This window comes from Pseudopodoces humilis, chromosome 1 (assembly GCF_049639895.1).
Source record: "Pseudopodoces humilis isolate 2021_Gansu_Grassland_sample_001 chromosome 1, ASM4963989v1, whole genome shotgun sequence".
Classification (NCBI taxonomy): domain Eukaryota; kingdom Metazoa; phylum Chordata; class Aves; order Passeriformes; family Paridae; genus Pseudopodoces; species Pseudopodoces humilis.
Window position 1 is genome coordinate 35,334,334 of NC_142200.1, and position 19,234 is coordinate 35,353,567.

Here is a 19,234-nt window from a genome sequence, read left to right on the forward strand (position 1 = left end):
TATGTGAATTCTTAGTAAAAAAATCAAATACCTGAAAATTAAATATTCCAGGATGTTCTGTGTTCTCTGCCTAAGTTTAAGCAAGTTAACTAGAATTTAATTTATAGAGACGCTAACCTCCTGCAATCATCAGTGGCTGGAATTAAGTGTTCAGCTTTTATGCAAGTTGATTTCTTAATCTTGATCCTAATGAAACTTGTATATTAATGTTAAGTGCATGTGCATGAAAAACAAGGTCCTTCTATTTATCCATATCATTCACAGAAAAAAAAACCATACAAGTACTACTGTAGGCTTGAAACTCAAAAACCTTTTACAGTTTTTATAGAATCTTGTAAAAGAAAGAAGCACAAGTCCATGTGTATGTTACAGTCAATCTAAGATAGTTGCCTCCACACGTCTTGAGCACTTGTCACTGACCTGTTAAAAGTATTATCTGGGTTTTACTCAGATGTAAATATTCTCTTGAAGGGCTACAAATTCCAGCTGTCTTTTAAAAGTCTGTTTGTCACAGGAATATGCCAAAAGGAAACATCAAGGAGTTTCTGTCACAATTTCAAGTCTTTTTTATAAGTTTAATCATCCTGGTCCAAGGACACAAATAAGGCAAAGTTTACAAACAAGCATTATTTATTTAACAGAGCTTTCAGACACTTGAGCTCTTTTCCAGATGTAATTAAACAAAACAAATACTTTACTTACAAGCTTCATCTTGCAACATGTCTTAATTGCTCTGGTGAAGGGTCAAGTATACAACATGTTGGCACCTCTGAAGGAAGCCTTGATGATATCATATCTTCATTGTCACAGAGAGGAGTCCACATTAGTCTTACAAATACAGCCGCATTTGAAGAATTTTTAACAAAAACCTCAAATTTACAGCTATTATTGTAACACATCCTGAGGGAAATCACTGAAACTGCTTGAATAACTACCTGTTCAAATATGAAGCCAAAATCACAATACAAATTTCGTAGAAAAGCTATTTAGAAGCTATGACTTGTTCCGCTGATCAGTCTAACGAAAAGTATCTGCATTTTCTTACCTTATTTGTTTTCACAGATGAAGCACTAAGTTGGAAGAATTCTGAGATGGCAAATGTATGCAAATTTTTTTTATGGCTCAAAAATTATGAAGGGGTGCTTAAAATCATTATATGAACTTTCTGTGATACTGCTTTGTTTGTCCTACCACCATGGTTGGGTTACACATTTGCATGCAAATCTTTCCCATGGAAGCTCTGTCCAGAAACAAAATGAGTGTTTTTTTATACCTGTTGTTAGTGTCCTCTCCACGTTCTGTTCTCTCTGTTTCTTGCTCTATTTCCAGCTTGCTTTTTCTTCTTGACCCAGGGTAAGTCCACACTTCCTCACACCTCCTTGCCCAGATGTTCACATCTAAATACTCTTGACTGCACACCCCGTTTCCCAGTTTTTATCCTTTCCTTCAATGTTTTCTCCCTGCAATGTTGTATTCCCTAGTCAGTCCCTCGAGGTTTTTTTCGGGGGGTTGGTGTGATTTGTTTTTGTTTGGGTTTTTTAGTGGGTTTGTTTTGGTTTTGTTGTTGTTTAGTTTGGGGTTTTTTGTTTGTTTGTGGGAGTTGTGTGTGTGTGTGGTTTTGTTTTTTGGTTTTTTTTTGCAAAACCCCCCTTTCTTCCACTCTTTACCTATCTACATTTAATCTGCATTTAGCTAGGCAGATTTTATTTTTTTTTTACATTTGTAAGGCTGAGGGGGATACCTGTAGTGTACAAGGGTCTGATCAAGAAGTAAGTATTAACTGTAGAAAGACAGAAAAGGGGAAGTAATCTGGAACAAAGTTTTGTGAACCTTTTCACTAGGCCTAAGTATGCCTTTTTAATTATATGTTAAATGATAATAAAGCTTTTAGCCTAAGTAGGCCATAGAGATCTCAAAGGAACCTTACAAAAGGAAAAGATTATACTAAAAATACTAATAATAGCAATGAATTCTTTACCTTTCATACTCAAGCTCACTGCTGCGCAGCAAAGTTGGACAAAGGTTGGATTCAATTTCACCACCCTTTTTCCTGGCAGACTAAAGACATTTTCATTACTGCATATCCATGTTAAGGATGAGGTGCTCCAAGGCAGTTTTACACCAGCAGCGATCCTCACTTTGCACTTCATTTCCCAGCTGCAATGAAGTTGCAGCTTTGTGCGATTTAGTGTCTAAAGATGGATTATTTTCGCCAAAAGGGGAGGCCACCACCCTTAGCACGTCCCAGGGGTCCGGGATGAGCCTCCTGAGGTGGGGGCCGCGAGTACCAGCTTCGGGGGTCTCCCTGCCCGGTGGGGCCGCCGCTCGCCCTCCGGAGGGAGAGGATACAGCTCACTTTTGGGGCTGGGAGCGAAAAACAGGAGATGGGCTTAAGGCGTAAAATTCTAAGACCCGGTCAAGTCCGTATTAGTGGGAAGCACAAGCCGCGGAGAGGCAGGGCGGAGGACGCGGCACACCTGCCGCTCCCGTGCCCGGGGCCCGGGCGGGCGCTCAGGGGTTAAGGCGGGCCGGGGGCGGGAGCAGCCGGGCCGGGCTCTCAGTGGGAGCGGGCGGGCGGCGGGGCTGAGCTCGGCCGTGGCTCTCAATGGGAGCGGGCGGGCGGCGGGGCTGAGCTCGGCCGTGCCGCGGAGATGTCGCAGGCTCCGCCGGGCGCGGGGCAGCTCAATGAGCTGCCCGACCACTCTCCGCAGGTGCTCGCTGCCGTGTCCGAGCTGCGGCGGCGGGCGGAGGCAGAGCCCGGCCAGCGCTGGCCGCAGCCCCTCTCCGATGCCTTCCTGGTGCGGTTCCTGCGCGCCCGAGACTTCCACCCGGACCTGGCCTGGAGGGTGAGGAGCGGGGGCTGCGGCGGCAAGTCCCGGTGCCCGGGGAAGGCGCGGCGGCCGTGGCCAGCCCCGGCCGGGACGGGGAGCAGCCGGCTCGGGCTGTGGCTGCGGGCACGGGCTGAGGGTGGGTCAGTGCCCTGCGCTGCTGGCTCGGGCGAGGCCGAGCCGGGACTTCCAGGGTGTAAGTAATTGCTTGTCTTCGGCGTGGCACCGAATCAATGTGCGGTATCGATGTGGTAACATAAAGGCTGTGGTAAGCCCGGTACAGTCACTCGCCACTTATACAGTAAGTGCAACAAGGTCACAGCTCCGATTAGGAAACAGTATCTTTCAAAGGACACCTTTGTCATGATTGTCAGGCTCAGGTTACTAGTAGCCGTGCTAGTTTCGCTGCAGATTTTTAATTACTCTAAAACTACGAGTAAAAACTTGCTTTTTGCGTGGAGTTTAGCCATAACAGCACTCCTTGCAGGCTTTGTTAAGTTACGCTACTTTCCCGGCTTTTTGTATGCCTTTTTGCCACAGAGCACGCATATTTTTAATATCATAAGGCACAGATTGTTATCAGTTTATTATTTTTTTTTTTTAAAGAAAGATTGACAACCGTTAAACCTTTGGAACAGAAAGTATTTCCAAATCCTCCCAGGGCATTGATTCACGTGTGCCAACTGACAGCTGCGTTTCCATGGAATTTTATGTTGATTGCACAGCATTGCCCAACAGACATCACCTATTAGTTCTGACTTCTCTGGGCTGTAGATTTTCCAAATTTAGTCACCATAAGAGAAGATAGTTTGCATATGGATGTATTGCAGGATCAAGATAGCTAAAAACAGGAAACTGAGAAATTGAATTAGGCCCTTAATCATAAATAGCTTTAAAAATTATATTTTTGTTGTTTTCATTTGACTTATGAGATTTGCAGCATAGCTCTAAACCTTTCCTCCTCAGTAGAAGAACCAAGGAGTCAAGTCAGATTCCTTTAGGTTTTATGTATTTTACTTTTACTTGAAGTTTGTGAGATTATATCAAAGCTGTGCACTAACAATTATAAGACCATACCTTTTTTTTTCTTTCCCCACAAAAACCATTTTATTTTCCTGTGTTCCTTGGCTCCAAAATGCAGGATGAGGACATATGAACTTCTGAAAATCCACCAATTGTATTGCAATTGGTTGTTGCTGGTGATCCTATAGACAGGAATGTGGCACTTCTGAATTTGGCCCATATGTTTTTGCACTTTGATGGGATTGTGAGGTGTGTTGTAGGTAGAACTAATCTCTGGGAGTGTAGAATCCAGACTGGTTTTTGAGATGGGAGTCTATGAAGTAGCAAATTTTCTGTATTCCTCTTGAGAATCAGTACTTTACGCTGGGGACCTTCTTTGAAAAAGTTGTCTTTTTAAAACCTCTTTAGATTTTCTGGGTCTCCACAGGCTGCAAAGTTTCTGAATTTCAAACCTTCCTTTGAATTAAGGGATTCTGATGTTCAAAACCAACCTGTGTATAATGTTTCTGTCCAGAATTTTAGTTCTCCAAGTGCTGATACCATTTTCTAGAATACTTCTTTTACAATATGGGAAGAATAACAGAAGCAGGTTTCTTTTGTTTGTTTTTTTTTGTTGTTTTATTTCACCACAGGAATTTGTTTATTGCAATTGGTCTATCAAGGCCAAAGAGAATTATTGTGCAAAAATCTGTCATGGTCGTAAGTTGTATATTTATCTAACCCAAGTGTGACTTCATGCACAAGTTATGTTATTACTTCGTCCCAGACAGAGCTCTTCTGCCATCAGTCCAGAGAGTGGCTCTTCCCTCCTGTCCTGATTTGATGTTGTCTCTTGGTTTGGAGTTCAGGCTGATAAGACTGTCTTTGCCCACTGGGCTTCCATGTTCTGTATAAATCCCATGCACTTGTAGAGCACCTAAGGGATCATCAAAGTTCATGGCCCTGTCAATGCATGTAAGCCAAGGTTGTCCAGCATCTTAATATGGGCTAAGGCCTTAACTATGAATCAAGAGTCTGGCAACTGACCAGATATTTTTATTGATGCATTTCTGGTTAATAATTGACACAGATTTATCTGATGTCAGTTATCAACATTTAGAAAAGCTTCAGAAAAGAATAATCAGGTAGACTGTGTCAAGACATTCAATTTCTAAATCTTTTATGGTGACTCTTAACAGCATTTTTTTCTGTTTTTCCAATGTTAGTTCCAGACTTGCTTTTAATTACTGATATATTGGTATCTCTCATGCTAAAAGAAAATCCAGGGCTGAAACAGGTATCTGGAATTGAAGGACTCAAAGAAAAGATAAAACTGTCTTAATTTCTTGAAGATGGTGATTATTCAGTTGAGCTCAGTAACAGACTATTCTCACAGAATCACAGAATATACTGAGTTGGAAGGGACCCACAAGGATCATTAAAGTCCAGCTCCTGGCCCTGCACAGACACCCCAAAAGTCACACCATGTGCCTGAGAGCACTGTCCAAACACTTCTTCATTGTCAGGCTTGGGGATGTGACCACTCCCCTGGGGAGCCCATTCTAGTGCCCAACCACCCTCTGGGTGAAGAACCTTTTTCTAATAGCCAGCCTAAACCCCTGACACAACTTCAGGCCATTCCCTCATGTTTTGTCACTGGTGTCCACAGAGATCATTGTCTGCCTCTTTTTGAATGTACCAGCTATGTCTGTATGTTTGACTTCATTGTTACCATCAAAACCACTGTCACTTGGATTCACTAGTGACATGTGAAACCTGGAGAACTAGCATCTCCATTTGGACATAAATGTTTCTTCCTGTTTTATTATGCATTACATCCTAGAACTCTTGTGTAGGCCTGACTCTCAGTGACTTTGGAATGCTGTCTTTTTGTACCTGAAATAGATTATCCTCTGGGAATTTGTTCTGTAGATTCTGTAGATTTGTAGATTATGTTCTGGGGAACAGAAGGAAAATGTTTGGCATTGAAACTCTATGCAAAAGCATAACATACTAGTGTAAGCATCACTTTTGTGGCACTGAAAACTCTCTAGGATCCTTTTAGGAGTTCTGGTTGATACCAAGGCATATAGCCAGACTTTGGTTTTGCTCTGCATTTGACTTAAGGAGGAATGAGAATTTCCTAGTGTGTTCTGCTGCAAGTAAGTCACTTAGGATGCCTGTGCTATACAAGAAGTGTTGTTTTCTGCAGTGTCAAACACACTGCTGAGTCTCAAACATTATCTCTGAGGACCTTCACATCACTCAAACATAAATGCTAAGTTAAAATCAGTTACTTGGCTGCTTTTCTTCCATCAATACGGAGGAATTCCTTGAAAAGGATGGAAGAGCCCTTATGAGCTCTCTGATAAGCCAGCACGTTCCAGTCTTTTTCCAGTGACAAAGAGCTAATGCATTAGGAATTGGGAAAGTTCTGTGTCTCTATAAAATATTTTAAATTCTTTGTCTGTGTATACTGTATGTTTAAATTCTGGGTGCATTCGTACACACATATGTAAAAATAAATATAAAATATGTATGCACAAAGGTTTATATGCTAAAATTTGAGCTGTGGTTTCTCCCGCAAAGAATGCCAGTAGAAAACATATTTTTTCCCAAGCCTTGTGTGCATTGGTACGACTTCTGACACAACAGAGCCCTAATTCTGCCTATCATCCACGTTAATATAAATAAATAGTTATTAATCAAGACAGATATAATTAATTTACATATACAGATGCATTAGTTTCTCTAACAAGCACAGTGTTTTCTAGTTCTTTTGCTTCTAAGTAAAGTACTAAGTTCACTTTGGTTTGTAGGACATGAATCTTGGTTTAATTGGTAACTTTGTAATCTCTAACATTCAGAAATCTGGAACTATCCCCAACAGACATCAGGGGAAAGAACTCTTAATTAATGCTTAACTCCAGACACTGGAGTTTTTCATCCAGCTTTCTCCCCTTTATCAAGTTTTCTTGCATCTATTTTCAGATGCTAAGTAGGTTATTCAGTTTGTAAACACAGATAATTATACATTGAGATGTTTTTGTGTTGTTAAGTGTGTGAGCCATTTTTTGTACTGGGTAATGAACGCATCTGTTTTTCCTGAGATTGTTGTTTCATCTATATCCATGTATAGATATCTATCATCTATATCCAAATTGACTATTAGATGCAACACCTATGCTTTTCACTGCTGGAAAAAAAAAAAAAAATCATACTTGAAAAAAATTTCGTGAGTTTTTGTGTTTAAATCCTTGTTTTTTCCAGCTTGAAAAATGTAAATATCACAAAAATGAGAAACTAACTGTATTGATTAGACAGGATTATTTAGGGTATTGAATTAATGCATCACTTTTATTCTCATCTTTATTTTGGTAGGGAGTTCTTCAAAGAGGTGTTTAAAATATATATGTTCATGAAGTTGTGGTACCACAGATTTTTAGAAGTGACAAATGACAAAGCTACAGATGTTTGCATAGTTATTTTTCAGGGTGGTTTTGTATTTTGCTGCTATTTCAGAGTCTGTTTTGGAAAGACCAAGGAAAAAACATGTTGACATTGCTGTCTGGCACAAAGCAGTTGGGACTGATCGAGCAGTGCCCTTTGTAGACAGTCAAGTATTGCCAGAGTGAGATAATCAGAGTACCTCAATCAAGTACCTCAGGCCTATCTTTGCAATTATAGCGAACTTCTGTTCCAGAAATTAGCTTACTTTCCCTACTTCCTCCCTCTTTGCCCCTCACCTTGTTTGTTTGTTAGTTTTAAAATTAACCTAGGCTAAAACTGATTGAATGCAGTCAAGAGACTTCTAATAAAATTCTCCTAATGGTTAAATGTTTCTTTCTATGGTGCTGGTTTAAGATGAGGCTTTTATACCTTTTTTTTTTTTTTTTCACTGCCAAATCAAGTGGGATTCTAGCATGGTATATCAATTTTTAAAATTTTTTTTGGCTCTAAATACATATTTATAGGGTCTGTTGCCATAAAAAATAAAGCTAATTTCTGACCAGCCTACCATATATTTTTATGTAAATTTTGCTGACAAACACTAATGTTTTATAAATGATTTCCTCATGGCAATTCATTTCAGAGACCTACAAAATCACTCAAGACTTTAATCTGAGCGGAAAAGCATTTAGCTGAAGAAAAAGTATGTTTTATGTAAAATGATACAAGAAGCTTGAAAGTAGAGGGAAGGGTAAGAGAGAAGACTAATTATCTGACATGAGCATGCTGTGAGCTACAAGATGGTGAGTTTCAGGTCTCCCTCTAAGAATCTGTAGGGATGAATTCAGTTTTACTGAAGTTCCTTCTGGTCATTCTTCCAATGAAAATGCTGAAGAAAATTACACTTGCAAAGATACAAGAAATTTGTAAATTTTTAAAAGTTATTCTATTAGTTGGACCTGACAGCTCTTCTAACTTTAGCATTTCTGTTGTGAAATACAGAGTAATTGATAAAGGTAAAAAATAATTTCTGTTAATACAAATTATAGGACATAAAAGACTTTGATGTTTTCAGTGCAGTGAACACACTTAATTTGTGAAACCGTGCTGAGGATCCGATCGGGTTTCCCTGTTTGATGAAATATAGAAACAATTTTAAAAGCTAGGCTGTGCAGGCTACCTTTAAGATTTAAAGCTACATTTTGGTTCATTGTGAAACAAGGTACTGAAAAATTCTGATTCTCTTAGATACTTTGAAGGTCTTGGGTTAGACCTCCAAGTCATAACCATTGAGGAAATTAAAACAATATGTGAATTACTTGTAATAGCTATCTCTCTACTTTCCAAACTTGGTGATAGACAACTTAGCAGAGGTGATACAGCAGAGGCAAATTTCACTTGATGAGCTGAGAGGATACATTTTCAAAGACAGCCTTGCATAGCTTTCTACTCATGCAAAATTTCTTAGATAAATTTTAGTTGCAGGGCGTAGTTCATTTCCCCCACAACCACTTAATTAATATTAAAGGAAAAACAGTAATTAGACTTGGATTAGATTGGATTAGATTATTTAGACTGCATTAGACTTCATCACCAATTTAATTTTTCACGATCCATCTCTAAGATGACCTTTCACAGTGCTGCCTGTAATTCCTCAACACAGATGTTACCTCATGAAGGAACACCTTGAATTGCCTCTTCCCTAGCATTAGTCCCTGGCCTTTCAACACACAGCTCCTCCTATGCCTTAGAAATACTGATTATGGCGCTGCCTCCCAGCCTTGGGAACCAGGGTGACCGAGTCCCTGACAACAGAGGGGATCTCTGTTTTAGCCAAAACAGGTTCTCATTATTTCCACTCTGTGGGAGGGAAATTGCCAAGTGTGTAATGGACCCACTATTTTGTCATATTCTCTAGTTTCAGAGGGGTAGAAGGGACCTCAAAGATGTTTTTGGATATGGTGATGAGTATACCTGTTTCAAATAGTGAACTGGAATTATTGATGACTGTGTAAAAGAGAGAGTGAGTGAGTGAGTGAAGGAGAATGTTCCTCCATAAAATTTTGCATGTCTAAATTAAAAAAAAAAATCCTGAATGAATCTGATGCAGAAGCAAAATGAACAATCCTAAAGGTAACCTGAGCAGAAAAAAAATGGAGTTTAAATTCATTTTACATAGAAATTACAGGCTTATAGTACATTCAGTCTTCTTTTCTGGCGCAAAATGACAACTGCAGTCCATTAATGATTTGACTGGGTTATAAATTCATCATGGCAATTTACTCACTTGATCCAATATAGCAACCTTCTGTTTCTAGGAGTGATTTGGTTAAAATATACAATTAAACTATATCTAATTTAATTAATTAAACCTGTGACCACATTTGGAAAACATATTTTTAACTGTGCTCTTCCTATAATAGCTGATGGTTACCTGACATTCACATTAATTTTTTTTTCCAGTTATTGAAGAATTATCAGAAGTGGAGAATTGAATGCCCAGAAATAAGCGCAGATTTACAACCATCTTCTGTTCTTGGACTTTTGCAAGCTAGCTATCATGGAGTCCTAAGGTCAAGAGACCCACATGGAAGCAAAGTTCTAATATACAGAATTGGTGAGTGACAAAATTGCTTGGAACAGTTTCACACCCGATTCTGACACTGAAGTTTTTGGGTTTTGTTTGTTTGATTTGTTTTGCTTTGTGGTTTGTTTATTTTTTAATTATCACATTTCAGCAGCAAACCAAAAATATTTCATGGGTACAACTGCAGGGGTTGATAAAACTAGATCATATCAAAATACCTTTACTAGAAAGGTATTTATGTTGCTTGCTTGCTTGTTTTGTTCATTTACATTAACATAAAAGTGAATTTACTGAGCTGTAACAGTTAAATCATTTTACTTATATGTTGGTATGGCTAAAACTGTACAATCCCATATGAAGAACTTAATTTTCTTTTTACTGAAGTTCTTGTTGCATCAAAAGAATCTTGAAGGTTAAAACTTGTAAGATTATGTGGTTTTTTGGCTCTGAGTGTCCCAAAAATAATTTGACTTCATGAAAACTGTCAAAGCCATGGGCTAAGACCAGTGCAGATGCAGCACAGGTGGGGAGAACACAAAGGTGTACACCTAGTCATGTATCAGCATTCAGTTTAGGTTTGGATGAGCAGTTCACCAGATTTTCACTGTTTACTTATAACCAAAGAGCCCTAGTTAACAACACTTGGAAAATGCTTTAGTAAAAAAAGTACATAGTTAAATGAACAACATATCTCTTTGTGGATGCTAGCTTTGGAGCACGCTGCAGGGAGCCTGCAGAAACTGCAGGCCCCTTAGCTTTCTCAAGTCCAGCCTGAGAAAGTAGCCTGGGAAGTTTTAAGGAGGAATCAAAACAATTCTTAGAGACAGAAAACAGCCGTGTCAGGTGTTGTTTTCCTGCTCTTGTTTTCTTTGCAAGAGAAAGTCAGAGGGTGTTGTTCACCATTGACCAATGATGGTGATGTAGCAGTTTACTAACCAGTAAGAGTTTCTTTTCTGTACTTTCCACAAACTAGTCTATAAAACAAAGCTAAAGCAATAAACTAAGGAATTCTCCTGTTCTGACTCACTTGAGAGTCTATGTCGTTCTTCTCACCGTTCCTAATTAGAGCAACATCTCTTTATGCTTGTTTTGGACAGAGGCTTTAGTTTTGCCAATTTTCAAAGAATTGTCTTATTATCAGCTGGTCTAGTAGACAGTTGTGCCCTCTAAAGTTTTCATCTAGGGTTAAGGCTTATCCCATGCAGTTTTTCACTCAGGCCTCAGAAAAAAAATGAGGTTCACAGAATCATGCCAGAATCATGGAATTAGTGCTGAAAAACAATGATATTGATTGGATTGATGATCTGAAGCTTCTGCTAGCATGACTATTACTGAATTGTACCTTGTACTGGGGTATGGCCATAGGTAGAACATGCTACATTACATGGTACCATCTACTAAGATACCATCAAAGACGAGTGGGAGAGCAGGCACACAAAGTAACTTGTGCACTGGCAGAACAATGTATCTCAGGAACTTTGTTCTTGCTGGTTAATTCTTGTTCCTGAGAAGCACATTAGAAGCTGTAGAAAGAAAAAGTGCAGGTGTATGGGGTTTTCTCACGGTAATGCAGGGTAATCAATTTTCTCTTCAGGACAATGGGATCCCAGTTTATTTACAGCATACGATGTGTTTCGTGTAAGTCTCATCACATCTGAACTCATTGTAAAGGAGATTGAGACGCAGCGAAATGGAGTCAAAGCCATCTTTGACCTTCAAGGATGGAGATTTGCTCATGCTTTTCAAATCAGTCCAGCAGTGGCCAAGAAAATTGCTGCTGTTCTCACGGTAAGTATGACATAATGCTTTATGCAGCTTCATTGCTATGACTTCCAGTTTTTCATCTCTTGCAAGCTACAGTAAATTTTCCTTCTGTTGGCCTTCTCACACTATGCAACTAAGAACAAAATCCTAAATCCACAAGTTGTGCTTGATTTTACTTCAAGTTTGTTCTTCTATAGCAATAAATGCACTCTAACTTCTGGTATTTTTTAAGAGCTCCACCAACCTGTTAAAATACAGGAATTTCGTGACTGGAAAGTAAATGAAGCCCAGTTTTGGAAAGATCTGTTTGTTATCTTGTTTCATCTCTTCTCTTCCATTCTTCTGTGCATTATCTCCATATATAAAGCATTTATTCCTGGCTGTGGTAGTTTGATAAATAATAACCACTACACTGGCCCAGAAAATATTAAAAATAGCATGCACTATGAGCAATTAAGAGCAAGCACTCCTGACTTGTTACCAGTATGGATGATGCTTATGTGAACTTCCATCTACTAACAACAGAATGTATAAGGTTTAGGTTCTGCTTGCTTTCTTCCCCAAAACATGAGCATTGTTTTGTGCAAATAACTGCTACCTCACCTCCTATTTTTCACAAAACTTCTCAGTACTTTACTGTCTTTACAGCTTATTACTTTCTGCCAAATTCAGTTGAACTTTGCCACTGGATTTGAGAGGAAAAATAATTAAAGAAAAAAGGGGACAAAGAATTGACAGGCAAGCTGCTGTGTAGTCCTATAATCTTATTTTCCTTTTAGAAGTTATGTTGAAAGTCAGTAATAATAAAACTGTTAGCCTGTGATGTGGAAATGAGCCAGGGAGATAATGCCTCGCTCTGATTTGGTAAGGTTCATATCTGAGATTCAATCAAAGCTTAGTCATTGAATTAATATCATCAGAACTTCAGATGTTCTTCAATTATGGTATCTACTGTAAAACTTTATTGAAACCATTAGGTATTCCCAACTTTTTGCATCTAGAATGAGAACTCTTGGTGTTATGCAATCTTGGGTTAGATCTCACGAAAACAGGACTAGTGAGAGTGTTTCAGTTGATTTCTGAGGTAGTAAACAGATTGCTGGTAATTTTTTTAATCTTGAAATAGAGCAGAAAGGAAGCAGAATAGGATTTGCAAGTACATCTAAAGGTTTCAATAAAGTTTTACATTCTTTGACTATGATGTTTACATCTTGACCTATTTCTGATTTGTTCAATTAAAAATTGTGTGTTTCCAGTGTTCTTTTCCTTTTCTCAGAAGAGAGAGAATTCTCTTTTTTTTTTTTTTTTTTTTGTCTCCTGATTACTTTCCTCACTTTTAACTAGGCTTGTAAATTTTATCTAGAGATTGTTATTGTTGTTCAATATCATAGAACCATAGAATATGTTAAGTTGGAAGGGACTCATCAGAATCATCAAGACCTGGCCTTATGCAGGACACCCCAAGAGTCACACCATGTGGCTGCGAGCATTGTCCAGTCACTTGAGCTCTGTCAGGCTTGGAGCTGTGACCACTTCCCTGGGGAGCCTGTTCTAGTGCCCAACCACCCTCTGGGTGAAGAACTTTTTCAACATATCCAATATAAGCTTCCTCTGACACAACTTCAGGCCCTTCCCTTGGGTCCTGTCTCTAGTCAGGAGAGTGATCTTCCCCTCCTCTTGCCCTCACAAGGAAATTGCAGACTGTGATGAGTTTTCTCCTCAGTCTCATTTTCTCCAGGCTGAACAGACCAAGTGACCTCAGCCACTCCTCACACGACTTCCCCTCCAGACTCTTCACCATCCTCCTGGCCCTCATTTGAAGCTAACATCTTAATTCCTATTTTGTATTATGATACCCAAAGGTGAGGCCGCCCCAGTGCAGAGCAGAGTGGGACAATGCCCTCCTTTGCCTGGCTGGAGATGCTGTGCCTGATGCTCCCCAGGACATGCTTAATGCATTCCACAATATGCTTATAAGTAAAAGTCAAGAAACCTTAGTTTTAACCCCGTTTAACCGTGTTTTACTCAAGAAACGTGTCTTGTAAATAACTATAATGTATCAAGAAACAGAAGTTAATAGAAAGGAAGTATGTACTAAGGAATGGAAACAGTAGTATGAATAGTAAGTGACATTATCTTGAAAAATATGTTATCCCAGGCAGAAAATTGTGAAAATCATGATAGTAGACTTTAAATAAATGATAACCCATAATAACATTAAGTAAACAAGCTGATAATTTTAAGGTCTTTATCATACATTAAAACATAAAAGGAGGGGCACTAAAGAAATGTGTTGGCTTTGGGTTTTTTCTTCCTTCTTCCTTCGTATTTCCTCCTAGTGAGGAGATATGTTTGTGAGAAGTACCATTTTAATAAGTAGAAAACATCTGGTTCAGAGGTAGTATCAGGTGGGATATGAAGGGAAGCTGCCCTTTCCCCATTGCACAAAGCTTGTTTTGAGCACTGCTGTATTTTCTTTTAAATTTCAAAGATCTGGAACTTTTAAATGAATGCAAGTAGAATCCAAGTTGGTTTATATTATAAAGGGTATATAGCAGATGTTTTTAAATTTCATTAAAACAATAATCTTGTTGTAAAGCTGAACTTCTGGCTAGGCCAAATTCCTAGTAATTTCAAGGCTTATCTCTAAATTATAAAGATAACATATTTAACTTAAAGTTAGTGTCTTCAGTAGTTTATATATATTTTCGTATTATCCTTCAGGCTGTAAATTGACAATAAAAGCACATGGCTAGATAGCTTTTTTGTAAATTACTAGCAGAATTTTGTAAAAAATTGTACTTTAGAAGAAAGGCTGAGCACAAGATTGGTGTACAATATTTATGTGCAATTTGGTGATAGTTTTCTGTTTTGTTTTTCTGTTTGTTTGTTTTTAATATTCAATCTCAGCTCATAATGAGATGGAAAAAATGGTGAGATTTTTCCCTCTAATGGGAGGAACAAGATATAATTTTTCTAAATGTTTCTTAATTTACACTACTGGAACACTGCAAAATGCAGGAATTGGCCAGGTCAGAAGAAATACTTTAACCTATGGACTAGACAGTTTTTATAGGCTTGTCCTTAGTAATCGAGGTGTTTCAATAATATTTTCTTTTTCTTATTCTGTTTTCCATGTATGCTGACAGGATTCCTTTCCACTGAAAGTTCGAGGTATCCACTTGATTAATGAGCCTTTATTCTTCCACCCAGTCTTCGCTCTAATTAAGCCTTTTCTCACTGAAAAAATAAAGCAACGGGTGAGTGCACACAAATATTTCTTTCTGCCACAAAGCCTTTATATGACAATCTGCAGCACTTTCCTTAGGCTCTGCTACTCCTGGGTACTGAAGAGCATAAATCATTTTTGTTTGTTAGTGCCATACAGACCTCCAGGATGTAACAGTAAAGCATATACAGTTATTTATAACATGAGAGTTGCAAGTGGTGCTGTTATCACTACTCTAAAGATAAAAAACACTGTGACACAAAGAGGTTAAATAATTTGCTTGAGGCCAAGTAATAATTCTTCTGCAGAACTAGAAAGAAATAGGTCCTGGATTTCCCAGTATTCTGCCTATAAGTGATAGAGAAAAATGATCACTGGACAGTGTTTTTTGGTCAAAGTTGTGCAGAATTAGTAGAAGACAATTGTTTAGCTCTTACAGACCTCCAGAGGCATTTCTGCATCAAAAATTGGTCAGACTTAATTTCTAAGTTTTTTTCCAAATAGCTCCTTCACTGCTTTAAATGGTTTTGCAGTTATAGATCTGCAAATAGATTTGTATTTGAAATGCAAAAGCATGCCAAGGACTATGGTTTATTGCAGCATAGGAAAAATATTGGAGATTTCAACTGGCACAATAGTGAAGTGGCAACAGCAGGATTTAGGTACAAAATAAGCAGTCCTGCCTATTGTTATTCCCATTCTGAAGCCTCCTTTTCTCAGCACGTGGATCTTGGGCATTTGCAACAGCCACTGCATGCCAGGACACTAGATCCTAGAAAAGTATCAGACTGGAAGTAATGAACAAGGCTTCAAAATAGCTACAATAAAGCAAGGGAAGAAGAACCAAACCTACAGTATTGCAAGGGTTATAGTGGAGAAGTAGTCCAGAGTCTAATTCCAGTTGGAACTGAAAGATAAGGACTGATATATAGATTCTGTTGAGTATCTTCCTTGACACCTGTCTGAACCCACATACATACTACATGATCTTGTTTTTGAATACGTGTGGCAGGAACAGATAGTAATGGCCATGAGCCACACACGGCTCTTTTCTTGGAAATGACAGAAGGGCAAGCACAAGGTATCATGACAGAACAAAACACGAGTCTTCCCATGATTTAGGTAATTTTAGCAGTTTGCATGTAGTGTGTACCTCATCAGCATTGCTAAAACAGTCTGGAACAAGTGTATAGTTAGTTTTGACTCCTGTGCTCACAGTTACATAAGATGCAGTTCTCAGGTTGTAGCCCATCCTTCACAGCCTTCAGATTCAGAGCAGGACAGAGTTTGAGCACCTAGGAGAAACTCACAAGGGCAGTTCTTCCTTTTAAGGAACTCATTATGAACAAGCACACTTACTTAGTTAAACCAACCTGGTGGGTTCAGCGCTTGCCCTGAGATGCTTTGCTGCCTGTTCTCACTCAATGGTCTGGCATTCATACCTAAGTAAATGTTTTTAATATTTCGATTTAGGTGTACATGCATGGAAATAACTACTTGCAGAGTCTGACAGAACACTTCCCCATCAGCATTCTCCCACAGGAGTATGGAGGAGAGGAAGTCTCCTTTGAAGAGCTGGCCAAGGAATGGACTGACTTCATAATGGCATCTTCAGATTATCTTCAAAGCATTTCTCTGGTTGCCTGGGAATAACCTTGATACAGTATTTTATCAATTCTTGAACACTGGAATTGGAAATAAGTTTAATATGAAAACTTCCATTTGTGAATGAAATTAGTATGTCTTTGCAGGGCACTCACTGAATGTTATATTGGCTGCACTTCTATACTAACTGGAGTGTATCAGTTTGTATGTCTGAAGAGATTAATGAGTGTTACATATTTGTTGCACTGTTTGTAATTAAGTAACTTGTATGCCAGAAAGCTGAAGCGTGCATTAGATGTGAGATTGATACTGCTGCTGTTAGGTCTTTGGAGACAACTCATCTGTAATAATGCAGTGCAGAACCTTATGCTTAGCTCTTGTACCTAGGCTTGTCAAGATAATAGGATGCAAAACAAAGAACAGACTGTGAATAGGGTGGAGTAGTTTGTTGCAGAAACAAAACTATGGGGCTAATTTACAAAGAGTGAAGAGGCTGCTTTTTGGATTGATTCTCAGGGAAAAATGCTGTTTTGTTAGTTTGTATCAAATTGGAAATTAGTCATCAATAGTGAGACATTTGTGTTACTCTGTGCTTCTTGTGCAGCTTCCCTTTTTGTGCTAATTAACAGTAGTCTTCAAGTTTTACAGAGAGAACACCATGTATGTATCCTTCAAAGGACAGTGTGAATCAGGGGGAGGAACTGGTAAGAGTCAACAACCTTGAAAATTCTTATTTTCTTTCTTCAAAGTCATACTGTCTACAACTATAAACAACTCAGATTATTATCCTTTAATCCCTGGAGTGGAGGACTACAGAGGTCAAAAGTTTTCAGCTGTTTGCATTATCTGTTTGTTTCAGGGGGTAAAGTAGGTTATCCTTTGCAGATCCGAGCTTTAGAAATATCTGTTGTATGTTTTAAGGGTGCTTTGAGGTCACTGGACTTCAGCATAGGAGATGCTTGGTATCGTCATTCTATTTTCAGTACAGTAGTTGACAACTTGCCAGTCTGTTTGCTGCTGGGCACTGAAAGAAATTATTTTTAATTTCCATTGAGACTACATCTTCATTTATCTAGGGGTACTAAAAAAAAAAATCTCCATACTTACTGAAAACAGGTTTTTGTTTTGTTTTGAAGGCGCATTGTTGGCATATGAATACTGCATGTGTAAAAGCTATCACTCACACTACACAGCAGTATTATGCTATAATCCCCTGTATTTAGTAATCTCAACCATTATTTTACTTTTCTCTCATCTTTTTCCTAAAATCTGTTAGTACACCAACTGCTTTACCCAGTTCTTAACTCAGTTTTGTTTTTGCATAAGCACTATATATTTAAGCATTCCACATGAATTTTCCTATAAATAAATCTATAAAAAATGCTTTTATCTCAGGTAGTTAGAAATTGTAACTTCAGTTGTTTTGTAATCTTTAGGGTATTGGGATAGTATATAGGCATAGGGGACACAAATGAAACTATCCTATTATATTAGAAATATCTTACTTTAGATTATGATTAATAAGGCATTATTGCAAGAGTCACTGGAAACTATTCTTTATTAGCAAGAGGATCATCTGTGAAAGACCCATTAGAGTACTTGTTGATTGTAGTTTCTTCTTCTGTGGTAAGATCAATGCCAGAAATTCTTTCAAAACTGAGAAAGTCTTTTTTTTTTTTTTTTTTTTTTCCAATTTCTGAATTTCCTCAAGTGCCTTTTAAATTTTTCTCATTCAAAATATTTTTGATATGGGGCCTAAATTTAAAGAAAACTATTTTCAGATATATATGATTCTATGAAAATGTATGTCATATATATTTCTTTTTCTCAGATTGAACTATTTTGTGATACAAAAGCTCCTTAAATAGAGGAATTCAATGAACTGCAAATTCTTCTTTATAAGAAAATAGACTAAGTAGTCAGGTATCTGGCAATTGTTCAAGTGTGTAACTCAAGTTCCAAGTAATTTACCAGCTGGAGACCCAAAGCTATTGTCTTAATATTACAGTCCTTCAATTTTAATCAGTGAATGTAAACTGAACAAAGGAACCATGTTTCAGTGAACAAGAAAATTTAACTTTTCCTATGAAACCAATCTCTGTTTGCTACTGGTTTATGTAGCAGAAACCTCATTTGATTGCATGTGTATATGCAAATGCATTTTTAGCTGGGGCTTTTTAATCTTTATTTGGACTTCACCAGCTCTATGAATATAAAGCCCTAAATGTCTTCAAAAATACCCTGATCCTGTTATTAAGTGATAGCGTGTTTGCATAACTCAACAGTTAGAGCACTGAGTGCAGTCATTTTTTCCTGAACTGTTAATTATTTTTTAATGTTTACATATTATATAGGAGGTGGGAACTCTTAATTGCCGTTGCTGCTAATAATAAGGACACGGGATAATTAGAACATTTACATAATGAATAGTGGCGATATATTGGTACGATGCGCTGTGGTATTGCAGCTTTGAGCAGCAGCCAACAAAAAGATCCCTAAGTGCATTATTCTTTATAAACACCGGGAGTGCCTCTAAAAAAATTAAAGTTCCTGTTAAACGGTGCAAATATAATTTACTACTGACTGTAAGCGTGATGTGATGCACAATTTTTAAAAGATTTCTCTCTTTTTTTAATGTATTAACTCATGTTTTAATTAATAAACCCTTTCTGGTTGAAGCAGCGTTGTTTGTCGCCGGCACAAGCGTGGCTCGGGCAGGAAAGGCCGAGGCGCCGGGCGGGGCAGCGCGCCGGGACTACATTTCCCAGC

General features: G+C 38.3%; 1 protein-coding gene across 1 annotated transcript; it reads left to right on the forward strand.

The window, feature by feature from the left end:
- The first annotated feature begins 2,575 nt into the window (after nucleotides 1-2,575).
- Nucleotides 2,576-19,143, forward strand: TTPA (alpha tocopherol transfer protein). The gene is made up of 5 exons (XM_005517422.3): nucleotides 2,576-2,846; nucleotides 9,744-9,897; nucleotides 11,462-11,655; nucleotides 14,781-14,891; nucleotides 16,334-19,143. Exons 1-5 carry the CDS (start codon nucleotides 2,652-2,654, stop codon nucleotides 16,511-16,513), a joined length of 834 nt encoding a protein of 277 aa, XP_005517479.2. The 5' UTR covers nucleotides 2,576-2,651; the 3' UTR covers nucleotides 16,514-19,143.
- Nucleotides 19,144-19,234: the final 91 nt, after the last annotated feature.